We start from the raw sequence: 19,055 nt of genomic DNA on the forward strand, positions 1-19,055 counted from the left end.
AAACACACACACACACACAGACACCATCGCGGGAATAGTCAGGGAAGCTTCCTAGGATCTCGAAACGTCAAGATTCGATGAAAACTCGATTTTCGTAAAACGGGGTGAAAACAATAACTTCCCGATTTTTGAAAATAGTTATAAATATTTCATTGACAGATATGAGAAGAAGGATTATCATTTCGATTATATCTTAAAAAGCACCCTACGCTTTTTTTAAAATAAAACATTTTTTATTATTTACACTATTATTAATTTATATTTATTAAAATTTTTTACACTATTCTTAATTTAAATTTGTTAAAATTTATTTTCTATTTCTTAGTTTGGTTTTATATAAAAAGCGTGTTTTTTAGTTTTTTAAAACTATTATTTGTTTTGTTGAATTAAAATTCTCTTTGGTATTCGAAAATTTGTTAAAATTAAATAAATCGGTTAAAGATAATGATTGGAAATTAAAATTGACATCAGTTTTTGCCTTATCGACTATAGATAAGAGTTTTATAAATTAACAAATCTTATTTTGCAAATTGAATAATGGAATAATCTTGGAATAATCTATCAAATTAGTGTATTGTCATCGGTCCTCGATAAACGACGGAGTTTGAATGAAATCTGACCGTTTAAAGAAGTTTCACTAAACTTTTGCAAACTTCTTTAGCAAATTTTACAATAGTTGAATTGGAATGTTTCTCAATTAGTGTGCACGGAGAAAAAAATAATGTTAGAATAAAGATACGTATCGTTATTCTGACTATACGCCGTATAGTCATTTTTTTTAGAAATATACGCTGTATAGCCAATTCAGCTATACAGCGTATCATCAAAATGACGATCCATATCATTATTTTAGCGTTACATTTAGTTAATTCAACTATACAGATCCTCACGTTAACGAAACAATTGCCTGTTTTGACGAAACTACATATATTTACAAGAGCTATTCTCTGCATGCTTTTAAGTCAAACAAATGAATCCTTAAATCAGAAATCCGGATTGTTATTTTAAGGAAACGTCGTTTGAGGATACGTTGGATAGTCATTTTAACAATTTTTTTTTTTCCGTGTGAGTGATGGCCGTGCACAGCGCTAGACTCTGAGTTTATGTAAATGTTAAAGGATATGGGTCTTAGTTTACCTCTGATAGCGTAGAGGGAGAGTCTGTGGCTGGGTTATATTTTCCCTCACATGTTTATACACTATGACAGACTAGACTTAATTCAAAACCACAATAACATACCAATTGTATATCATTACACAAGACGTAGCAATGACAAAAGAATTAACTATACGGCCGATTGTTTTACAAATAAAAGACATAACTTTAATTATTCTACTGACATACCATTAAGAGACCAATTAGACTTCACAAGACTGAACGACAAATACTGGTGGTTAGCTGAGGAAACACCACACAGAAAGCATCTTAGAAAAAGATCAAAAACTGGCTCGACAGCCATTTACTAATATGGCCATTTGTACATGCTGTATATTATGTAAAAATTAATTTTAGTAAGTAAGGAATAATTTAAAAAGAGAATAATAGCATAGATGAAGTTTTATATAATTTTACATCACAGCTTTAATTTAGTGAATTTTATTAATTATTATATTTTACTACATATGTTAACAGTGACTATAAGCCTAATTTAAATTTACTTAACTTTCTGTTATTAAAAGTAAAATAATTGCGAGATGCCCGCTTACAGGGACAATCAATTATAAAAATATTAAGATAATTAATGGCTTGTTTTTAAGTTAATTTTGCAGCCAAATACATAACTGTAAGACTTTTGTATTAATTTAATGCAAATAAACTTTATTCAAAAAAAAAAAAAAAAAAAGAGTCTGTGGCTGCCAACACAGATTACTGGGTTCGATTCCCAGATAGCACGAAAAAGTTGGTTTCTTTTTTCGATTACTGTACAGGTACCAATTAGTCCAACCTTCTATCTCTCTCCCTCCCTAATATTTCTTTTAAAAAAACCAACTGTGAATTTTTACAATAGTTGAATTGTAAAGTTCACAAACACATATAATTACTAAATGAGAAGTATAGTCCACCGTTACTATTTTATTTAGTAAAAATTACAATAGAAAAATAGTAAAAACTCCTTCAATTTTCTTTCCGTGTGATTAAATTAATTAAAGAATGAAAAAAAAGTACAGATTGCTTTTATAAAATACTAGCAATCCGCTCCGGCTTCCCCTGATTAAGAAATCTAATTTGAAATGATTTAAAATGATTTGAAATGATTTAAATGCATCGGATTTGAATACTATATAGATATACAATTAACATAAAGGTAATCATTTCAAATCATCTTTCTGAATCAGGGTCGCACGGGTATTTAACAAAAATTTGAAAATATAATATAGCCTATGTCACCAAGGGATGGTGTAGCTTCCCAACAGTGAAAGAGTTTTTCAAATCGGTTCAGTAGTTTCGGAGCCTATTCAATGCAAACAAACAAACAAACAATCAAATCTCAAATCTTTCCTCTTTATAATATTAGTATAGAAGTATAGATAACATAATTAATGAATCGAATTATTGATATGGAATTTTAGTTAAGTATCAATTATTTCTTTAAATTTTCTTATATTTTTATCAATTCACCAGATATTATCAAAAACAATAAAAAAAATATATATAGACATATTTTTCGAAAACGAAGCAATTATAACGTACTTAAATTTTGTTGTAAAAAATTTTTTAATCTGTATAGTGAAATTGAAAAATTATTTAAACAGTTCAAATTTTTCATTTATTTAATCAATAAATGGAATGTCAATTATTTACAATGTCACTTCGATTGATAATTATGTTTTCTTTTACTATCTCATACAGTTTTGTAGAAACGTGTTTTTCATCATACACCTCACACTACCGTACACACAAAACTTATATGGAACGTATTAAATATTTATCAATACTACCGAATTCTAGAAAATTGAATGATCTTGCGCTCATTTGCATGCAAAAATCATTATCCTACATTGCTAACATGGATTGTTTACGTACGCAAGATTTTGACATTGTCCGTCAACTTAAATATGGAATTCGTGTTTTGCACGTTGAAGTTCATCGAAAGTCAAATTGGTTTCAAGATCCAGATTACATTTTTGGATTTGTTTAAAATAATTGACAATTTTCTGAGTAACAATCCTTGGGAATTTGTGTTATTAATTTGCTAGTACCTTCTATATATTTTTATTCATAAATTTTTTAAAGAAGAAATATTCTACAGCTTTAATTGACAAAATGGTTTCACGTTATTTGTTAGAAGGTAGTAGCGATGAAGAAGCTACTCGTGAATCTCAAGAAGGTAGTATTAATGAAGAAGCTACTCGTGAATTTCCAGAAGGTTGTAGTACTGAAGAAGCTACTCTTGAATTTAATGAAGATACTAAATCTCGTGAAGAAAAATCTCATCGTTCTCAAAATGATAATAAAAGTAATGAAGAAGAAATTCAGAACTCAGGAGAAGTGACTTCTAGCGAAGGTAAGCGCGCAATTTATGATATTCTAGAAGAAAAGACTAACGATCATGTAAATATTGTTTCAGAACCTCATCCTGAACATCTATCTCAGAGTGCTAGAATTTTGAATCATCGTGAATTACGTTCTAATAGGCCTGAGAACGTTGCGGGACCCTCCAATCGCAGTGATACTGAAGATTTACCATCAGGGAGTTTTAATCTTTCTGTTGAGAGAAAATTACTTGAAAAATCAATCAAGATTATGATAAGGACCCTGATAGCCAGCGCTTTCTCAGTAAGTGTTGACTTCCAGCATTTACGGTTAATTTATACATCAAGTTGGCGGTAATTCTTCACTCAACAACAGTTGTAAGCAAATTGACGGAAATCTACGGCCGCAACTTGAATACAAGTTAACAATCAAACTTGTAGTTAAATTTCCTTTCAACTTTACTACAATTTGACGGAAATACTTGTACAGCAAGTTTTGACGTCTATTTGCAGAGTAAGTTATAGGTAACTAATAGGTAATCGCTCGCTTTGCCAACTCTTTCCGTCAAGTTTGCTTCAAATTGCGGACGTAGATTGACAGTAAGTTATAGGTAAGGTTGCTATCAGGGGAATACCGGAATCAAAAGGACAACGGATGGAGTTATCGAAAAACTTACTGAATATGTTGCTAATCAACTTAATGAAGAAATTACGGTATATATTAATTTAAAAATTATTAATATTGGCAGCTATCTGCTAAGCTGTATTAAAATGTAATTATAACGAATAAAAATATTTTATTTTTAGCTTGGAAAACTACTTATGCAACGTGGTAATCGAGATGTCTTATTATCCAAAGATCTTAGGCATGCAGAGAAACTGATAATAGATATTGTGAATGGAAGGAAAAAGACTCCTGAGCCCCTAGAGACTCCCAAATCTCCAGTAACTCCAGAGACTCCAATAAATCTTGATATAGTTTCTGATTCTTCTGATCCCATTGATCATAATAATACTAATTTTCAAGAAAGAAAAAATGATATACTCCACACCACTGAAGATGATAATTCCGTTCAAGGAAGTTGGGATGAAAGAGGTACTTCAAGAAAACGTTATAATAATGGAGATCGAGTCAGAGATTTTGTCAGCGATCTTTTTAGAAAATCTGACGACTATGATATTAGTAATCCGATAACTCCTGAGCACGCTCCGACTTCATGTATTGGACCCTCTACTAGCTCTAATTACAACGTTTCTGGTTTCTCCATTCAGAATGATAGTGATTTTATTGATTATCAACTGAGCAATAGAGAGACGATTAATGTCGCTCAAGATGATGATACCAGTCAAAAAAGTTGGGATGAAACAGTTGCTACAAGAAAACGGGATAATGATAGCCAAATCTTGAGGTTCCAGGAACTTCTGAGACTTCAATAACTCCTGAGCTCCCAGAGACTCCTAAGATTTATTCAGAAGCTTCAGTAACTTCTGAACCCTCAGAGGCTCCTGAGACTTCAGAAACTTCAGTAATTTCTAAGCCCCCAGAGACTCCCGAGTCTTTAGTAATTCCAGGGACTCCAAAAACTCCTAATACTGAAGATGATAGTTTCAGTCAAGAGCATTCGGATGAAAAGGTTACAAAAAAAGAACGTGTTGATCATAGTGATCAACTAGAAAATTCTGAGAGCTCTGAAGGTCCTTATCAAGTATTATCACCTCGTAAAACGTAAATTACGCTCTAGATCTGATAAAATTTCTGTTCCCTTTAATTACAGTGATAGTGATAATATTGATACTCAAGAAAGCAGTAATGAGATGACTAATGTCGCTCAAAAAGATGATGATGGAGATCGACCAGGACCTTCTAAGATTTCTAAAGGCTCTTATCTAAAAGATCTAAAGGTTCTTACAACTTCTGAGAGCTCTGACAGTCCTTATCCATTATCACCTCGTAAACGTAGAACACTTGATTATAATGGATTATATTTTACACCTGGCAAAGTTCCTGGTCCCTCTGATCCCAGTGATCGTGATAATATCAATTTTGAAGAAAGTAGGGATGAGATGATTGATGTCGGTCAAGAAAATATGGATAAAGAGCTATTATGACAAAACGTGATACTGATGATAGTGATCGACCAAGAACTGCTGAGGATCTTCAATCTGATGTTTCAGTTTAAAAGACGATTCAACTCATACTTGATCTTCTTCTTCTTCTTCTTAACATATTGCTCCGAAATAAAATAATTATCACGGTAAGAAATAATAGTCATTAAATTTAGTTATTTTTATTAATATTTAATTAATAATTACAAAAAATTTTACAGAAGATACCGGTAATGTGCAGTCTGAAGTCTAGAAGGAGAAACAAACAATTCATTCATCATTTCAACTAAATGGTTTGAGGCAACTAGTTGATTTTTTAAATAGACAAAGTTACTAAACTGATTAGGTATATTTTTGTTTTTCTTCCTTTCCATTTTGAAATTTTAAAGCTAAATTAATTGTTTATAATCGTGAATTACAATTTTAATCTTAAATTATAATACTTTTGAATTTATTAGTTAGATATAATAGATAACTCATGTGTGAATGAGTGAATGACTTTATTGCTGATTGTAGATCCAATTTCAAGAACGATTTTATTTTAACACTAAGTTAATTTTTTTATATTTATGATGAATGATTTTTTGAATTAATGAATTGTAATGTAATACTTTAAATTAGAATTTTTAAATATAATTGTAATTAGGAATATTAAATTGGATTAAATTGTACAAAAGCGATCATTTTTGTATGCATGTTTTGAAATTTAGTAGTTTGGTAAACTTTATGTACAATTTTTGAAATTTAAAAGAAGTTAAATTGACTGATAAATTATTAGTTAAAAATAATAGGCATATCAAGCTAGCAGTGGCAGAGCCCATCTTGGACGGTCATTATTATTGATTTCTTGGAATCTAAACAAGCAACAATATTCTGAATAGAGCAACAAAAAAGCAACAAATTTAGCACCAAAAATAAATTTTGTTGCTTGAATAATAAGTCAATGCCTGATGGACGAGTCCAAGCTAACTTGATAGACCTAAAAATAATCATGTAACAATGGACGAAATAATTAATAAAAGAATTTTTATTTATTGAATAAAAATTTGAGTATGATTTCGAATAATTTTAAAGAAAACTTAAAATTTAGACTGTAGATACTTATAAGGATTAGGATTAGCCTAACACATTTTCAGGAATTTTTATTTTACCTGAGTGTAAATGAGTTCTCGAAAATTATATTCAAGATTTATTCAAGGATAGTTAAGCTTTAATTTGTAATGTAAAATATCCTTTACTATTACTTACTCAAGTAGAATAACTAATATCTTCCTAAAACCTTGAAATTGTTTGTAGTTGATTATCTGTTAATGTTACTTTTTTTTCTTCAAGCTTCTGAAAAAATTCAATTTTCAATTATTTTAAAGCAATATTTGTGAAAAAATTTTTTAGGAGTAATTGATATACACTACCGACAGAAAGTTTCCGGACAAGATGAAAATTTATTAAAACGATCATTAAAAATAAAATAAATCAAGAAGAAAGTCAATGACATGATCGTACACACTTTGTAAAGTTAAATAGCATTTTCTTTATAGATCAAGTTAATTTGTTAATATATCATATTTAAATTAAAAAGTAAACAAGAAGGTTGTCCGGAAATTTTTCGTCGGTACTGTACATTAACTATTCAATTTTTTCTAGCTGATAATTTATTTATAAAGAAAACTTAATGCCATGCAGAAAATTCACATAATTCTATCAACTCAAAATGTTTATTTTAAATGAAATTTTTTATTTTTTTGTCATCATGTTTTTAATTAGAAAAACCTAAGAAATTATGAAATGTCGACTAATTTTACTTTTATCTTTATTTTCGTGGATTTTATTTCATCACACTACCTATTTTTATAATTTAAAATTGTTGATATTTATATTTATATGATAATAGTAATGTAATTCTTAAAATTGATCTTGATTCAACTGCTATCATAAATCACTAGTTGAGCGCAAATTTTAAAACTAAAACAATGATATTTTTTTGTTTTGTTTTTTTTCTTTTTAAACAAATATTGTTATAATATTATTTCAAACACCAAAAATCTTTAAAATCTATGGATGATAATGAATTTAAATAATGCATACATTTTTAATAATAATCAAAATAATACTGAATTCAGCAGACTGGAATGTGAAATTTTTTTCATTATATAATTTTATTATAAAAATCTAAACAATTGTTAGATGATTGTTAATTTAAGTATCATGACTTAAATATGCTAGTTATGTTCAATTTATTATGTATAGATAATAGAATAACGAATTATAATGCTCAAATTTTTAAATTTAATCAACCAAAGACTGAAACAAATTCCTGAGAAGTGAAAAAAATTTATTTTTTTTAGATTTTTATAACAGTTAAATTATTATAAAAAAATTTAGTAAAAATTCCTCGAGTATAAATTAAAAAAAAAAAATAAATGCGAATTTCCAAAAAAATTTTTTTATCACAATTAATTTGTTATAAAATTTGAAAAAATTGTCAGATATTTGCTGATTTTAGTATGATAAAATAAATAATAAAATAAATAGGTACTTATAGTCCTTAAGCTATAGAAAGCTTAGATTCAAATCCACAGAAATTGTAGTTAGAATAGTCATAAATTACAAGTACAATTCTCATATTTTGATGATAAGTCATACGAAATCATTGACTAGTTGACAGTCAAACATTGGATCTATAAGTACAAATCGAAATTGCAAGGTCTTGCCACGAGCTAATTAATTGCTAGTGTCTTCCACATATTTATAAATTTTTTAAAGAAGAAATATACTACAGTTTTAATTGACAAAATGATAACGCTTTTTTGGTTAAAAAGTGGTAGTGACGAGGAAGCTACTCGTGAATCACCAGAAGGTAGTAATAATGAAGAAGCTAGTCGTGAATCTCCAGAAGGTGCAGAAGATACTCGCGATCCTCCAGATGGTGAAGATTATACTCGTGATCCTCCAGAAGGAGAAGAAGACACTCGTGATCCCCCAGAAGGTGAAGATGATACTCGTGATTCTCCAGAAGGTATAGAAGCTACTCGTGACTCACCAGACGGTGGTGATGATGAAGCTGCTTATCAATATCAAAATAATGCATTTCGTGACGAAAATACTGATAATTCTCAAAGTGATAAAAGAAGTGATGAAGAAGCAACTGATGATGATGGTGATGGTTCACCCGAAGATACTTATAGCCAAGAAGAACAAAAAACTATCAGGATCGGTCAAAAAGACATTGTAGATGATGAAGAAGCTACTGATGATAATAAAATGTTTGATGAGTCTGATTTGATTGAACCCTGGTTAAAACGTCTTAATATCGAATCTGGTTCAGAAAATCAAAATAATCAAACGGATTTAGACTCTATAATTGAGAAAAATTTGGACTCTGGATTATAATAGAGAAGGTTATAGCGAAATTTTAGGGGTTGAAAGTCGACCGGTAACTTCTGATATTGTTCCTCAAATTAATGGTCAATTTAGATACAATTCACCAGGCCCTTCATCTTCTTCTTCTTAACATATTACTGCAAATTAGAATATTTATCAAGGTAAGAATTCATAATCATCAAGTTTAGTTGTTTTTATTAATATTTAATTGTTAATTGCAGGAAATTTTAAACAATATACTAGCCAGTATGCAGTTTAAATTCTGGGAAAGGATACAAATTATTTATTCATATTTTATTGATTTGAGGCAGCTAGAAGATGCGGATCAGTTCTACGTATACATTGTTTGGACATGATTTTTCAATTAGACGATGTTATTAAGCTGATCAGGTATATTTTTGTTTATCTTGCATTCCGGGATTTTGAAGATAAAATAATTGACTGTAATCGTAAAATATAATTATAATGTATTCATTTATTTAACGCTAATAATAATAATATTATATAAGTCTATTAATTTGCTCAATTATAATTTGGCTCAGTATATTTAAAATTTTAACACAAAAACTTATCTCTTAAAAGTCACTCAACATTATTACTACTTCTTTATTAAACGTATTATAGCTACTGTTGAAAAAATTTTAATAATTGGAATCTTACATAATACTATAAAATTCATATTAGTTGAGTACGATAGGTAACGCCTGCGTGAATAGAATGTTTTTATAACTGATTAACTGGGTTAATTTTTTTATATTTATAATGAACAGTTTTCTGAATTAATGAATTTTAATACTGTAAATTATGATTTTTAATTGTATTATTGTAATTACGAATATTTATTTGGATTAAATTGTATAGATGCGAACATTTTTATATTCATTTTTTTATCTTTAGTGGTATTGGTAATTATAAGAAGAAATAAAAATAATAACAGTGTTGTGATAATTTTATGTACAATTATTAAGATGTAAAAGACGATAAATTGACTTTTTATGTAAAAATTAGATCTAAATTGAATTATCTACCAGTAATTTGAAAACTTTTTTTGTCAAATTAGTTAAGAATAAAAATTGTTAAAAATTATTATATAATAAGAGAAGAAATAATTAATAAAAGAAATTTTTCTAATCATAAAATTTTGAGTAAGATTTTGAATATTTCTATAGAAAACTTAAAACTTATAATCCGAATACTTATAGTCAAAAATATTTCCAGGAATTTATACTTTACTTGAATGGAAATAAATTCAATGTAAAATTTTATTTCAGTACATTCAATATTTGTACTGAAATATGTGTACTAGTAAATAAAATAATAATGTTGTATTTATAGCATAATTACATACCATAAGTCATAGCCGACAAATATCTTCTCAGAGCAAGATCGCTTGGACGAGACCTAAAACAAACCCCATTGAATTTTATTTGATAAATTTTTACTAAAATAATAATAACTTGCAAGTGAATATTTTGGGTTCAGTTTATTGATAAAAAGTTTGTGAAGTAATGACATCACGACGACGAAGCAGATCTTATTACCATAAAAAGTTGGAGGATTTTCATCTACATTCTTCCTTTTGGTTTTTGTCGTCGTTGTTTGATCCTTCTTCTACACTACCATTTTTCTCTTTAAAAATAACAACTTTATCTCCAGCAGAACTTGGTTTAACATCATCATCTTCTTGTTTCATTTCTTCATGAGAATTCTTGTTACTACTTCCTAGAAGATCACAAATGAGAGCAGAATGTTCATCTGATTTGTGCTTAGCAAACTTTTCTGCAGGGGCAGTATTTTGTTTACCTGTGGAAATGCTAATCCCAGGTAACATGTACTTGAGCAAGATTTACCTGCCAGTGTCTTGAGTAAAAACGCTATAGTTGTTAATGTCTTTTTCTACATATGGGTCTTGCTCAAGTTCATGTAAAAAGAACTGGTTCAAGATTTATATATAACTAGCTCAAGACATCTTGTGCAAGAAATATGTGACAAGTCTAATGCAAGGTACATTGAAAAACTTTCTGGCGCATTTTTTGAATCAGAAACTCACAACAGACAATTAACCATGACTTGCTCAAGATCCGTCATTATCAGTAATTTTTTCATTTCTAAAGCATTTGCGAACTAAAAACTAACAGCAAAGGCTCATTTCAAAATAATTTTGTCTTGATCGATAAAACAGTAGGTCTGTACTCTAAAAGGTTAAGCTGAAAAAGATCCACTGATCCTATAGTAAATATAGGAGGGGTAGAATGATGCGAACGGTCATTCGAAAACATTTGATCTTGAACAAGTCTTGCACAAGTATATTCAGCATGTTTCTGCTGTCAGTCTTTCTCAAGAATTGATAAAATTAATTTATCGATAAGCATCTTCAGACTTTCTTAATTTTCTTACACAATTCTTGAACTATAATCTGGCCCAAAGTTCTTGTACAAGGCTTGTTCAAGACTTGTCAATTGAATTTGCTATATACAAGTATCTGGAGGAAGACCCATAGGTAGAAAAAGACACTAACAACTATCGTAATTGAGACCAGACTTGCTCAAGCCTTGAAAAAGATTGCTATATGGGTATAATCTTTAATGAAAATTATTGCTTAAAAAAAAAAAATTTTCTTTATTGCTTAAAACGCATTTGTGAATTAACAATTTTTTTTACCACTTGTTATGAAAATTAATGAATCCTTAAGGAATCATTTTTTTTTTAATCATTGTTCATCTTGTTCTTCGATGTCGGAAAAAAATTTTTTATTTTTATTCTAATTTAAATTGATTATGCAATAAACAATTTGCTATAAACACTTGAATTTTTTATTTATATTTTTTTGCTCAAAAAAATACAACAAAAACCGCCCAGTATCAGTTTTCGGAAAAAAATTGATTTTTCGATTTGTTATTTAGTTTTAAGTAATTTCGTATACTCTCAAACTTACCTTTCGCGCCTGCTTTTCTTTATTTATTATTAATATTATTTATAAACTATTGCAGATGCAGCAAATTCATCTGAACTTTTTTTTGTCTAAATTAACTATTCAACTAATTAACAAATTTATAACCAAATCAATGCTCTAACTTAATTATTTATACAGGGTGTCCCAAAAGTCACGGACGCCATTGTAGCATCTGATGAAAAAAATAATTCTGAGACGAAAAGTCCTTAGCCATTTTTCAATTAACCGCATAGATAATTAATTAATAATTATTAATTAAAAATAACGTCTCTTTATTTGTTAGAGAGAGAGCGCCAGTGCCCAGTAAAGTATGTGCCAAACAAAGACACAACTAACTGTATGACTAACTAGTTTCTATAGCTAACGTAGTCATACATATTTACTTACATATTCACACGTGCAAGCGTCTTCGTTGGAACGCACTTGACTTGACACTAGCGCTCTCTCTCTAACGCATAAAAGGACGTTATTTTAATTAATAATTAATTATCTATGCGTCTGATTAAAAAATGGCTAAGGACTTTTCGTCTCAGGATTATTTTGTTTATCAGATGCTACAATGGCGTCCGTTACTTCTGGGACACTCTGTATATGACCTCATATACAATTCCATATATAATCATGTATGATTATATATAATTCTATATACTTATATATAATTGTATATGGAACTATATATAATCCTGCATGGCTGTATATTGCTCCATATATAGTCATATATAATTATATATGATTATATATAACCTCATATACAATTCCATATATAATCATGTATAATTATATATAATTCTATATACTTATATATGATTGTATATAGAACTATATATAATCGTGCATGGTTGTATATTGCTCCATATATAGTCATATATAATTATATATGATTATATATAATCTCATATACAATTCCATATATAATCATGTATGATTATATATAATTATGTATGATTATATATAATTGTATATAATTATATATGTGATTCCATATATAATCATATATGATTATATACAATTATATATAATTATATAGAAACATTTTTTCTCGGGAAGCTCTCTCTCTAGCAGGTGAAAATTTTTAAACAAACTCATAAACATATCAGTTAGTGTAACATCCACTTTGTGATCTATACAAAAAAATATCGGGCTCATCGCAACATCGGCGATCAAAGTACGATGCAAGGCTTGAGCATTGTAAATGTGGATAACCTGAAAATCGTATCAATTAAGAAAAAGAAGAGATAATCAATTTTAAATTGTTGTTATTGATTGCAAATTTGTATTTTCTATAGTTATAATTATGACTTTATATGTAATATATCGAATTCACTTATATTCTACCCGATATTCATAAAAGTTTAGAATGAACAGCTCAGAATACTCCTTTAACATCATCAAGTAGTTCACATTATTTTTCTCGACGGTAAACATAAAATAATTCGTGTTTTCGGATGTTCTGAAGCCAATTATATTTGAAATTACTCCAGCAAATCTTGTTCAGGTTTAAAAAAAAATTATGTTTAGTTTTGACAGACAAATATTGATGTTAAGTAACAAATGATATATTTAAAAGTGAGCTGATTTGTTTTTTAAATAAATTATATATTTTGTTTACAAATGAAGATTAGTTATATCTCTTATTTTCTTATTTAAAATAAGTTGTAAAATAACTCACTGAATTTGATGAGAAAACATTTTATTGCCTTCATTGACGCATATAAAATTGTAAATCAGTTGATCGGACATTAGTGCTTAGGGCCACGGAATTAAATGCCTACAGATCCGTATTTAAATGCTTAGAGCCACGGACATGAGATGCTTGCAGACCCAGACTAATGCTTGGAGCCACGGACGATAGATGTTTACAAACCCGGATATTAGTGCTTAGGGCCACGGAATTAAATGCCTACAGATCCAAATTTGAATACTTAGAGCTACGGATATGAGATGCTTGCAGACCCGGACTAATTTTTAGAGTCACGACCATGAGATGCTTTCAGACCCGGACTAATGCTTGGAGCCACGGACGATAGATGTTTACAGACCCGGACTTTAGTGCTTAGGGCCACGGAACTTAAAGCTTGGAATTAAAATACCCGACATGAATTGAAAATTCATTAACTTAATCTATTCCCGGACCCAGTGTTAGAGTCACGGAATTTCCGTCGATGGTATCAATAGACACTTCGATTTTAATAACTTAGAAATTGTTACAACTTCTAAGCTATTGATGACACGGTCTTTGACATTTAGGACGATATTTTAGACAATTTATTAATTTATATAATAAATTTTTTATATCCTCGATATCTATTATGGTTCAATTTTTATACATATTTGTTTATAAAAAAATGCATTACTTAAAACATTAAATGATTATATCTTTTAAACTATTGAAATTACGACTTTTATGATTCATGACAATTTTATAGCGTAATTATTGGACTACTCAAAAACAATTTTTTTATATTTTTAATTTGATTTGCTTATCAGTTTATTTTATTTATTTATTTCAATTATTATACGGTCAAGAATACATTTTTCTGGATTTTACATATAATAATCTGTTGTGCGTGTGAACATAAATTTGACAATAGAATCCAGAAAATGTACCCTTAACCATGTAATTATTTGGATAAATAAAAAAAACTGATGGACAAATGGAATTAAAAAAATAAAAAAATTATTTTTGAGTAGTCCAATAATTACTCTATAAAATTGTCTTGAATCACAAAAGCCGTAACTTCAATAGTTTATAAGATATAGTCATTTAAAGATTCAAGTGATGCATTTTCTTATAAACAAATGTTTATAAAATAAAAATAAAAAAATAATAATAATAATAAAAATAATAATAATCATAGTTCTTCGGATATTTTTTACGGTCAAAACAGAACCAAGTACGTATGTTTTAGCGGTATTTTTCACCTGCGCCGTCTTCTACCATCAAAACAGACACATTCTCAGGCGGCAAATCAGCCTTCAAAGGGCTTGGACGCTTCTACCGCTAAAACAGAACTCGAATTTCTACTTGGGACACTTCTACCGCTAAAACAGAACTTGAATTTCGACTCAGGAGACTCCTCTTTAGAAAATAAAACTTTAACTCCATCTGTTTTGTCGAAAACTATCCACTTAGGATAGTTTCCGTAATTATTTTAAAAATTATGATTAATTTGGGATTAGGATATTAAATAAAATATACGTCGATTTGTTGGGGAATAAAATGAAGATTTATTTATCCCCAGAGGAGGAAAACTCAGTTGGGCTGAGAAAAAACCTCCTCGAATGAAAAAATGTACAAGTAAGAACGCAAAGTGTGTAGTGCGAATGATAAAATATGTGTAAATTGCCGTCGCAAACAACACAAACGAGGTGAGCTCAACCGCTTTAGAAAAGCAAATGGTATTAATTCAGAATTAATGAATTTACGCTAGCTTTTAAGCTAACTAGATTCAATTAATAGTGAAATACTAATTAATTGACGTAAAATGTCAGTGCAGAGACTGATTGATTGATTAGAATTATTAGTGTAGGAACTAATTAGATAATTCGATATCAGAATCGAATAGTTGATAAAATTTGATTTGATATAATGATGATTAAATATTTAGCAATGAATTTAACATAATTTATTACAAATATTGCGTGTTAACTATGGATTGACTAAAGCCGCGTGGCTGATGCAATCCTTTGTTGAAATGGCGCGTAATGACCGCGTGGCGTCACTTATTAATTTTAATTAATTTAATTCACTGAACAGTTACTAATGATTTTTAATGATTTGAGAATTTAATTTGTAATTGAAGTTAATGAAATTAATAGTATTTAACCCTTCGTTGGTCGCGCTATGAGCGATTCCCCGCTTTTTTTTTTCAATTCGTTATAAAAAAAAAACTAATTTTTTCCAGCCTTAAAAAATTTAGCTATTCCTTCTTCAATTCATTTAACATGCACCTAAACAGTTTTTAAAGTTGTAGGTATTTTTATTAATTAGATATTAAATAATAAATGTCGTAAGAACATGGAATCGCGGCGATTCCCCGTAAGCGCGACCAAACCCGACCATGAAATTTTATTCGCAGCATTGCCAATTATATGAAACTTGAATAAATAAAAACAATATGGCCGTCATCAGCTGTTATAGTTGTTATGCGCATGTCCCATAAAGTTATTTATTTAATTTATTTGTGCAATGTTATTGTAAGTAATTTTAATATAAAAATAAAAATATAAATAAATAAATATAAATATAAATATAAATAAATAAATATCATTACGTGGATTGGATCACAAGAATAATAATATTACTACTGTGACTACAAAAGTATTTAATACTTTACTCATCAAAGTATTAAACCGGTACGTATTTTTTCTCTGATAAAATATTTGAATATAACGTTTATGATTAAAATTAAAGTCACGATACTACATTACAATTAAATATTAAATAATTTAATTAAAATTGATTTAGCAGATATTTGATAATTTTAAGAATTCTTTTAATAAATAAATTGAGTCAAAAAATTGACATGTAGAAATTTTTAATAAATAAAAAAAGCAATTTTTTGAAAATAATTTTTCGGAACAAATTTGTTTATTAAATGAAATTAAAAAATTACCAAGTGACCGCTACCCCTAATATCATAATAATTTATAACAAATTTTTCATTAAAAATATTTCAAGTCATTATTCTTAAATAATAATTCTTAATATATATAATTTCTGTTCTTATTATGTGTTCTTATGTATAATTCTTAATTATATGTGAATGTTATAAAATGTAATTTTTCAATAAAAAAAATATTAATTTATGAGGAACTTTCATCATCCATTTGATTTCATTGTTCTATTGCGCTAATTATTAATTTTTATTTCATACCAACTCAAATTTTACCGCGCTTACTTAAAAGTATACTTGGCAACACTGTAAGAAAATTAACAGCCGAGACCAGTGATTGCAGTTTCAATCGGCTTAGCGAAACGAATGGAAATTTTGAAAAAACGTTTTTAGAGATAATAGATAATTTAATAAACTATTTCACCACAAAGCGTTTTTTTCAAAAATTTCATTCGTTTCGTGAAACCAATCGAAACTGCAATTGCTCTGCTGTTGGGAGTGCGACAGAGATAGTTCCGTTGAACTCCGTGAGAGCAAAGCGAGAAAAAGATGGTCTCGCCTGTTAACATTGCGACGATTCCCTAACCACGCGACCAATGATGGCGGGCAGTGAAGCGCGACCAACGAAGGGTTAATGAATATTTTAAGTGTTCAAGTAAATGCGTAGTATAAGTGATAAATCAGAAATCGATTGACACAGAGTAGTCGTACTAGTACAAGCGTCCAAGCACAACTGCTTGCCGCCGACCACGTGAGCCGGCTTCTCTCCCGCTAACCAAGGCGCGCATGAGCGACAGCCATGGTGTGACACGATTTTTCACGAGTTGGAGCGATCAAGCCCGAAGGCGCAACTCCTCTTATAAATTTTTATTAAAATGTCTTTTCTATCGGTTAAACATCATCTAACAGCTTCTGATGCTTCCTCAATTTTTCCGCGAAAAATTGCTGTTCATCAATCAGCTCTTCGTTTAGACGTTTGCTCATAATAAATATTTAAATTTAGACTCAAAAACGAATTAAATAAATTATTTAAACAAAATTAATTAAATACAAAAAAAGTTTGTTTATTCGTGACGTGTCGTTTCTAAGCGCACCAAAAACGTAATGAACAGGTGAGTGTCGACGAAGAGAAGGCTAGATTTATTACTTTGTTTTTTATATAATCTGAAGTTGTTGAAAATTATTGCGTACTGGAACGTTAATAAAATATGAGTTATAATTGCAATAAATCATGAAAAATCGAAATTATTGAGATAAAATAAATTTTTTGGATTCAGATTGAGTATGATTTTTATGTAGAGGAAGGGGGGGGGGATGGGCCCCTAAAATTTTAAAAATCCAAAAATATTTGGGGGCAAAATGGGCCCCCAACATTTTCAACTCTCGAAGTGTTTGGGAGGTACAATGGATTGATTAGACTTTAAAAACCAAAGAATATTTTTCAGTTAAACGCATTCTAGAATTTTTGAATTATAGAAAAAATTATATAGGTAAAGGACGAACTAGGTCGCGAGTTAAATAACAGCATTATTTACTATATTTTTTGTTAAAAAAAATATTTTACGGAAGCTTCCCTGATTATTTTTGCGATGGTGTGTGTGTGTGTGTGTGTGTGTGTGTGTGTGTGTGTGTGTGTGTGTGTGTGTGTGTGTGTGTGTGTGTATGAACGTAAACCTCTCATAACTTTTAAACGGCTTGACCGATTCAAACGGGACACACAGCAATCGAAAGAGTTTCTTTGCCCCTAGATATTTTATAATATTTAAGGTGATTCGGGCCAATAGATTTTGAGTAATCTCGAAAATAAAATTTTCAAAAAATGTTTTTTTTTAAATAAATTTTAATCTGCTGAATCAATGGTTTTCAAAAACTAATCAGCTCTCAAGCTTAAAAAACTGCTAAAATAGGCATTTTTTTAATTTCATTTGTAAAAAGTTCGAAAAAAAGCAATTAAAAAAAAATATTATTTAGTTCTAATTTAACACATTAAGCAAAATAAAAAAATAAAAAATGTCGACTAACTTTATTATTATAAATTAACAGACATCTGTAAATTTTTTCGACTTTTATAACAATAAAATTATTATGAAAAAATTTTAATTAAAAAATTTCACATGTTAAAATTAATAAAAATTATAAGTGAAAATTTTTAGAAGCATTTTTTTATTGTAATTGATTTGTTAATAAAATTTTTAAAATTGACAGCTGACGGCTAACTTCAGTATCATAGTAATCATAGTATTTTTATTAGTATTATGTATAAGTAATAGTAGTATATTTTTTTACAAAAATAAACTAATATTGTTATAAAATATACAAATTTTATATTCAATAACACATTTGAAAATTTTCTGTAAAAAAATTATGGGAGCCAGAAACGTCCTCTTGTGGAATATGGAACGAAAAACGACATAAATAAAATTGAGAAAGAAAGGCGAGGAAATTTACCGTAAAATAGCTATTAGAGTGAATGAAATTAAGAACTTAATATCTTTCGAGACAATCATCCATTAATGACATTAAATA

General features: G+C 28.9%; 2 protein-coding genes across 2 annotated transcripts; both read left to right on the forward strand.

Moving 5' to 3' along the window:
• Positions 1-3,185: 3,185 nt before the first annotated feature.
• LOC123273873 lies at positions 3,186-4,095 on the forward strand. The gene is made up of 2 exons (XM_044741352.1): positions 3,186-3,505; positions 3,569-4,095. Exons 1-2 carry the CDS (start codon positions 3,265-3,267, stop codon positions 3,829-3,831), a joined length of 504 nt encoding a protein of 167 aa, XP_044597287.1. The 5' UTR covers positions 3,186-3,264; the 3' UTR covers positions 3,832-4,095.
• A 4,262-nt stretch (positions 4,096-8,357) lies between these two features.
• LOC123273876 (pheromone-processing carboxypeptidase KEX1-like) lies at positions 8,358-9,116 on the forward strand. The gene is made up of 2 exons (XM_044741355.1): positions 8,358-8,511; positions 8,671-9,116. Exons 1-2 carry the CDS (start codon positions 8,373-8,375, stop codon positions 8,967-8,969), a joined length of 438 nt encoding a protein of 145 aa, XP_044597290.1. The 5' UTR covers positions 8,358-8,372; the 3' UTR covers positions 8,970-9,116.
• Positions 9,117-19,055: the final 9,939 nt, after the last annotated feature.

This window comes from Cotesia glomerata, unplaced genomic scaffold, assembly GCF_020080835.1.
Source record: "Cotesia glomerata isolate CgM1 unplaced genomic scaffold, MPM_Cglom_v2.3 scaffold_15, whole genome shotgun sequence".
Taxonomy (NCBI): Eukaryota; Metazoa; Arthropoda; class Insecta; order Hymenoptera; family Braconidae; genus Cotesia; species Cotesia glomerata.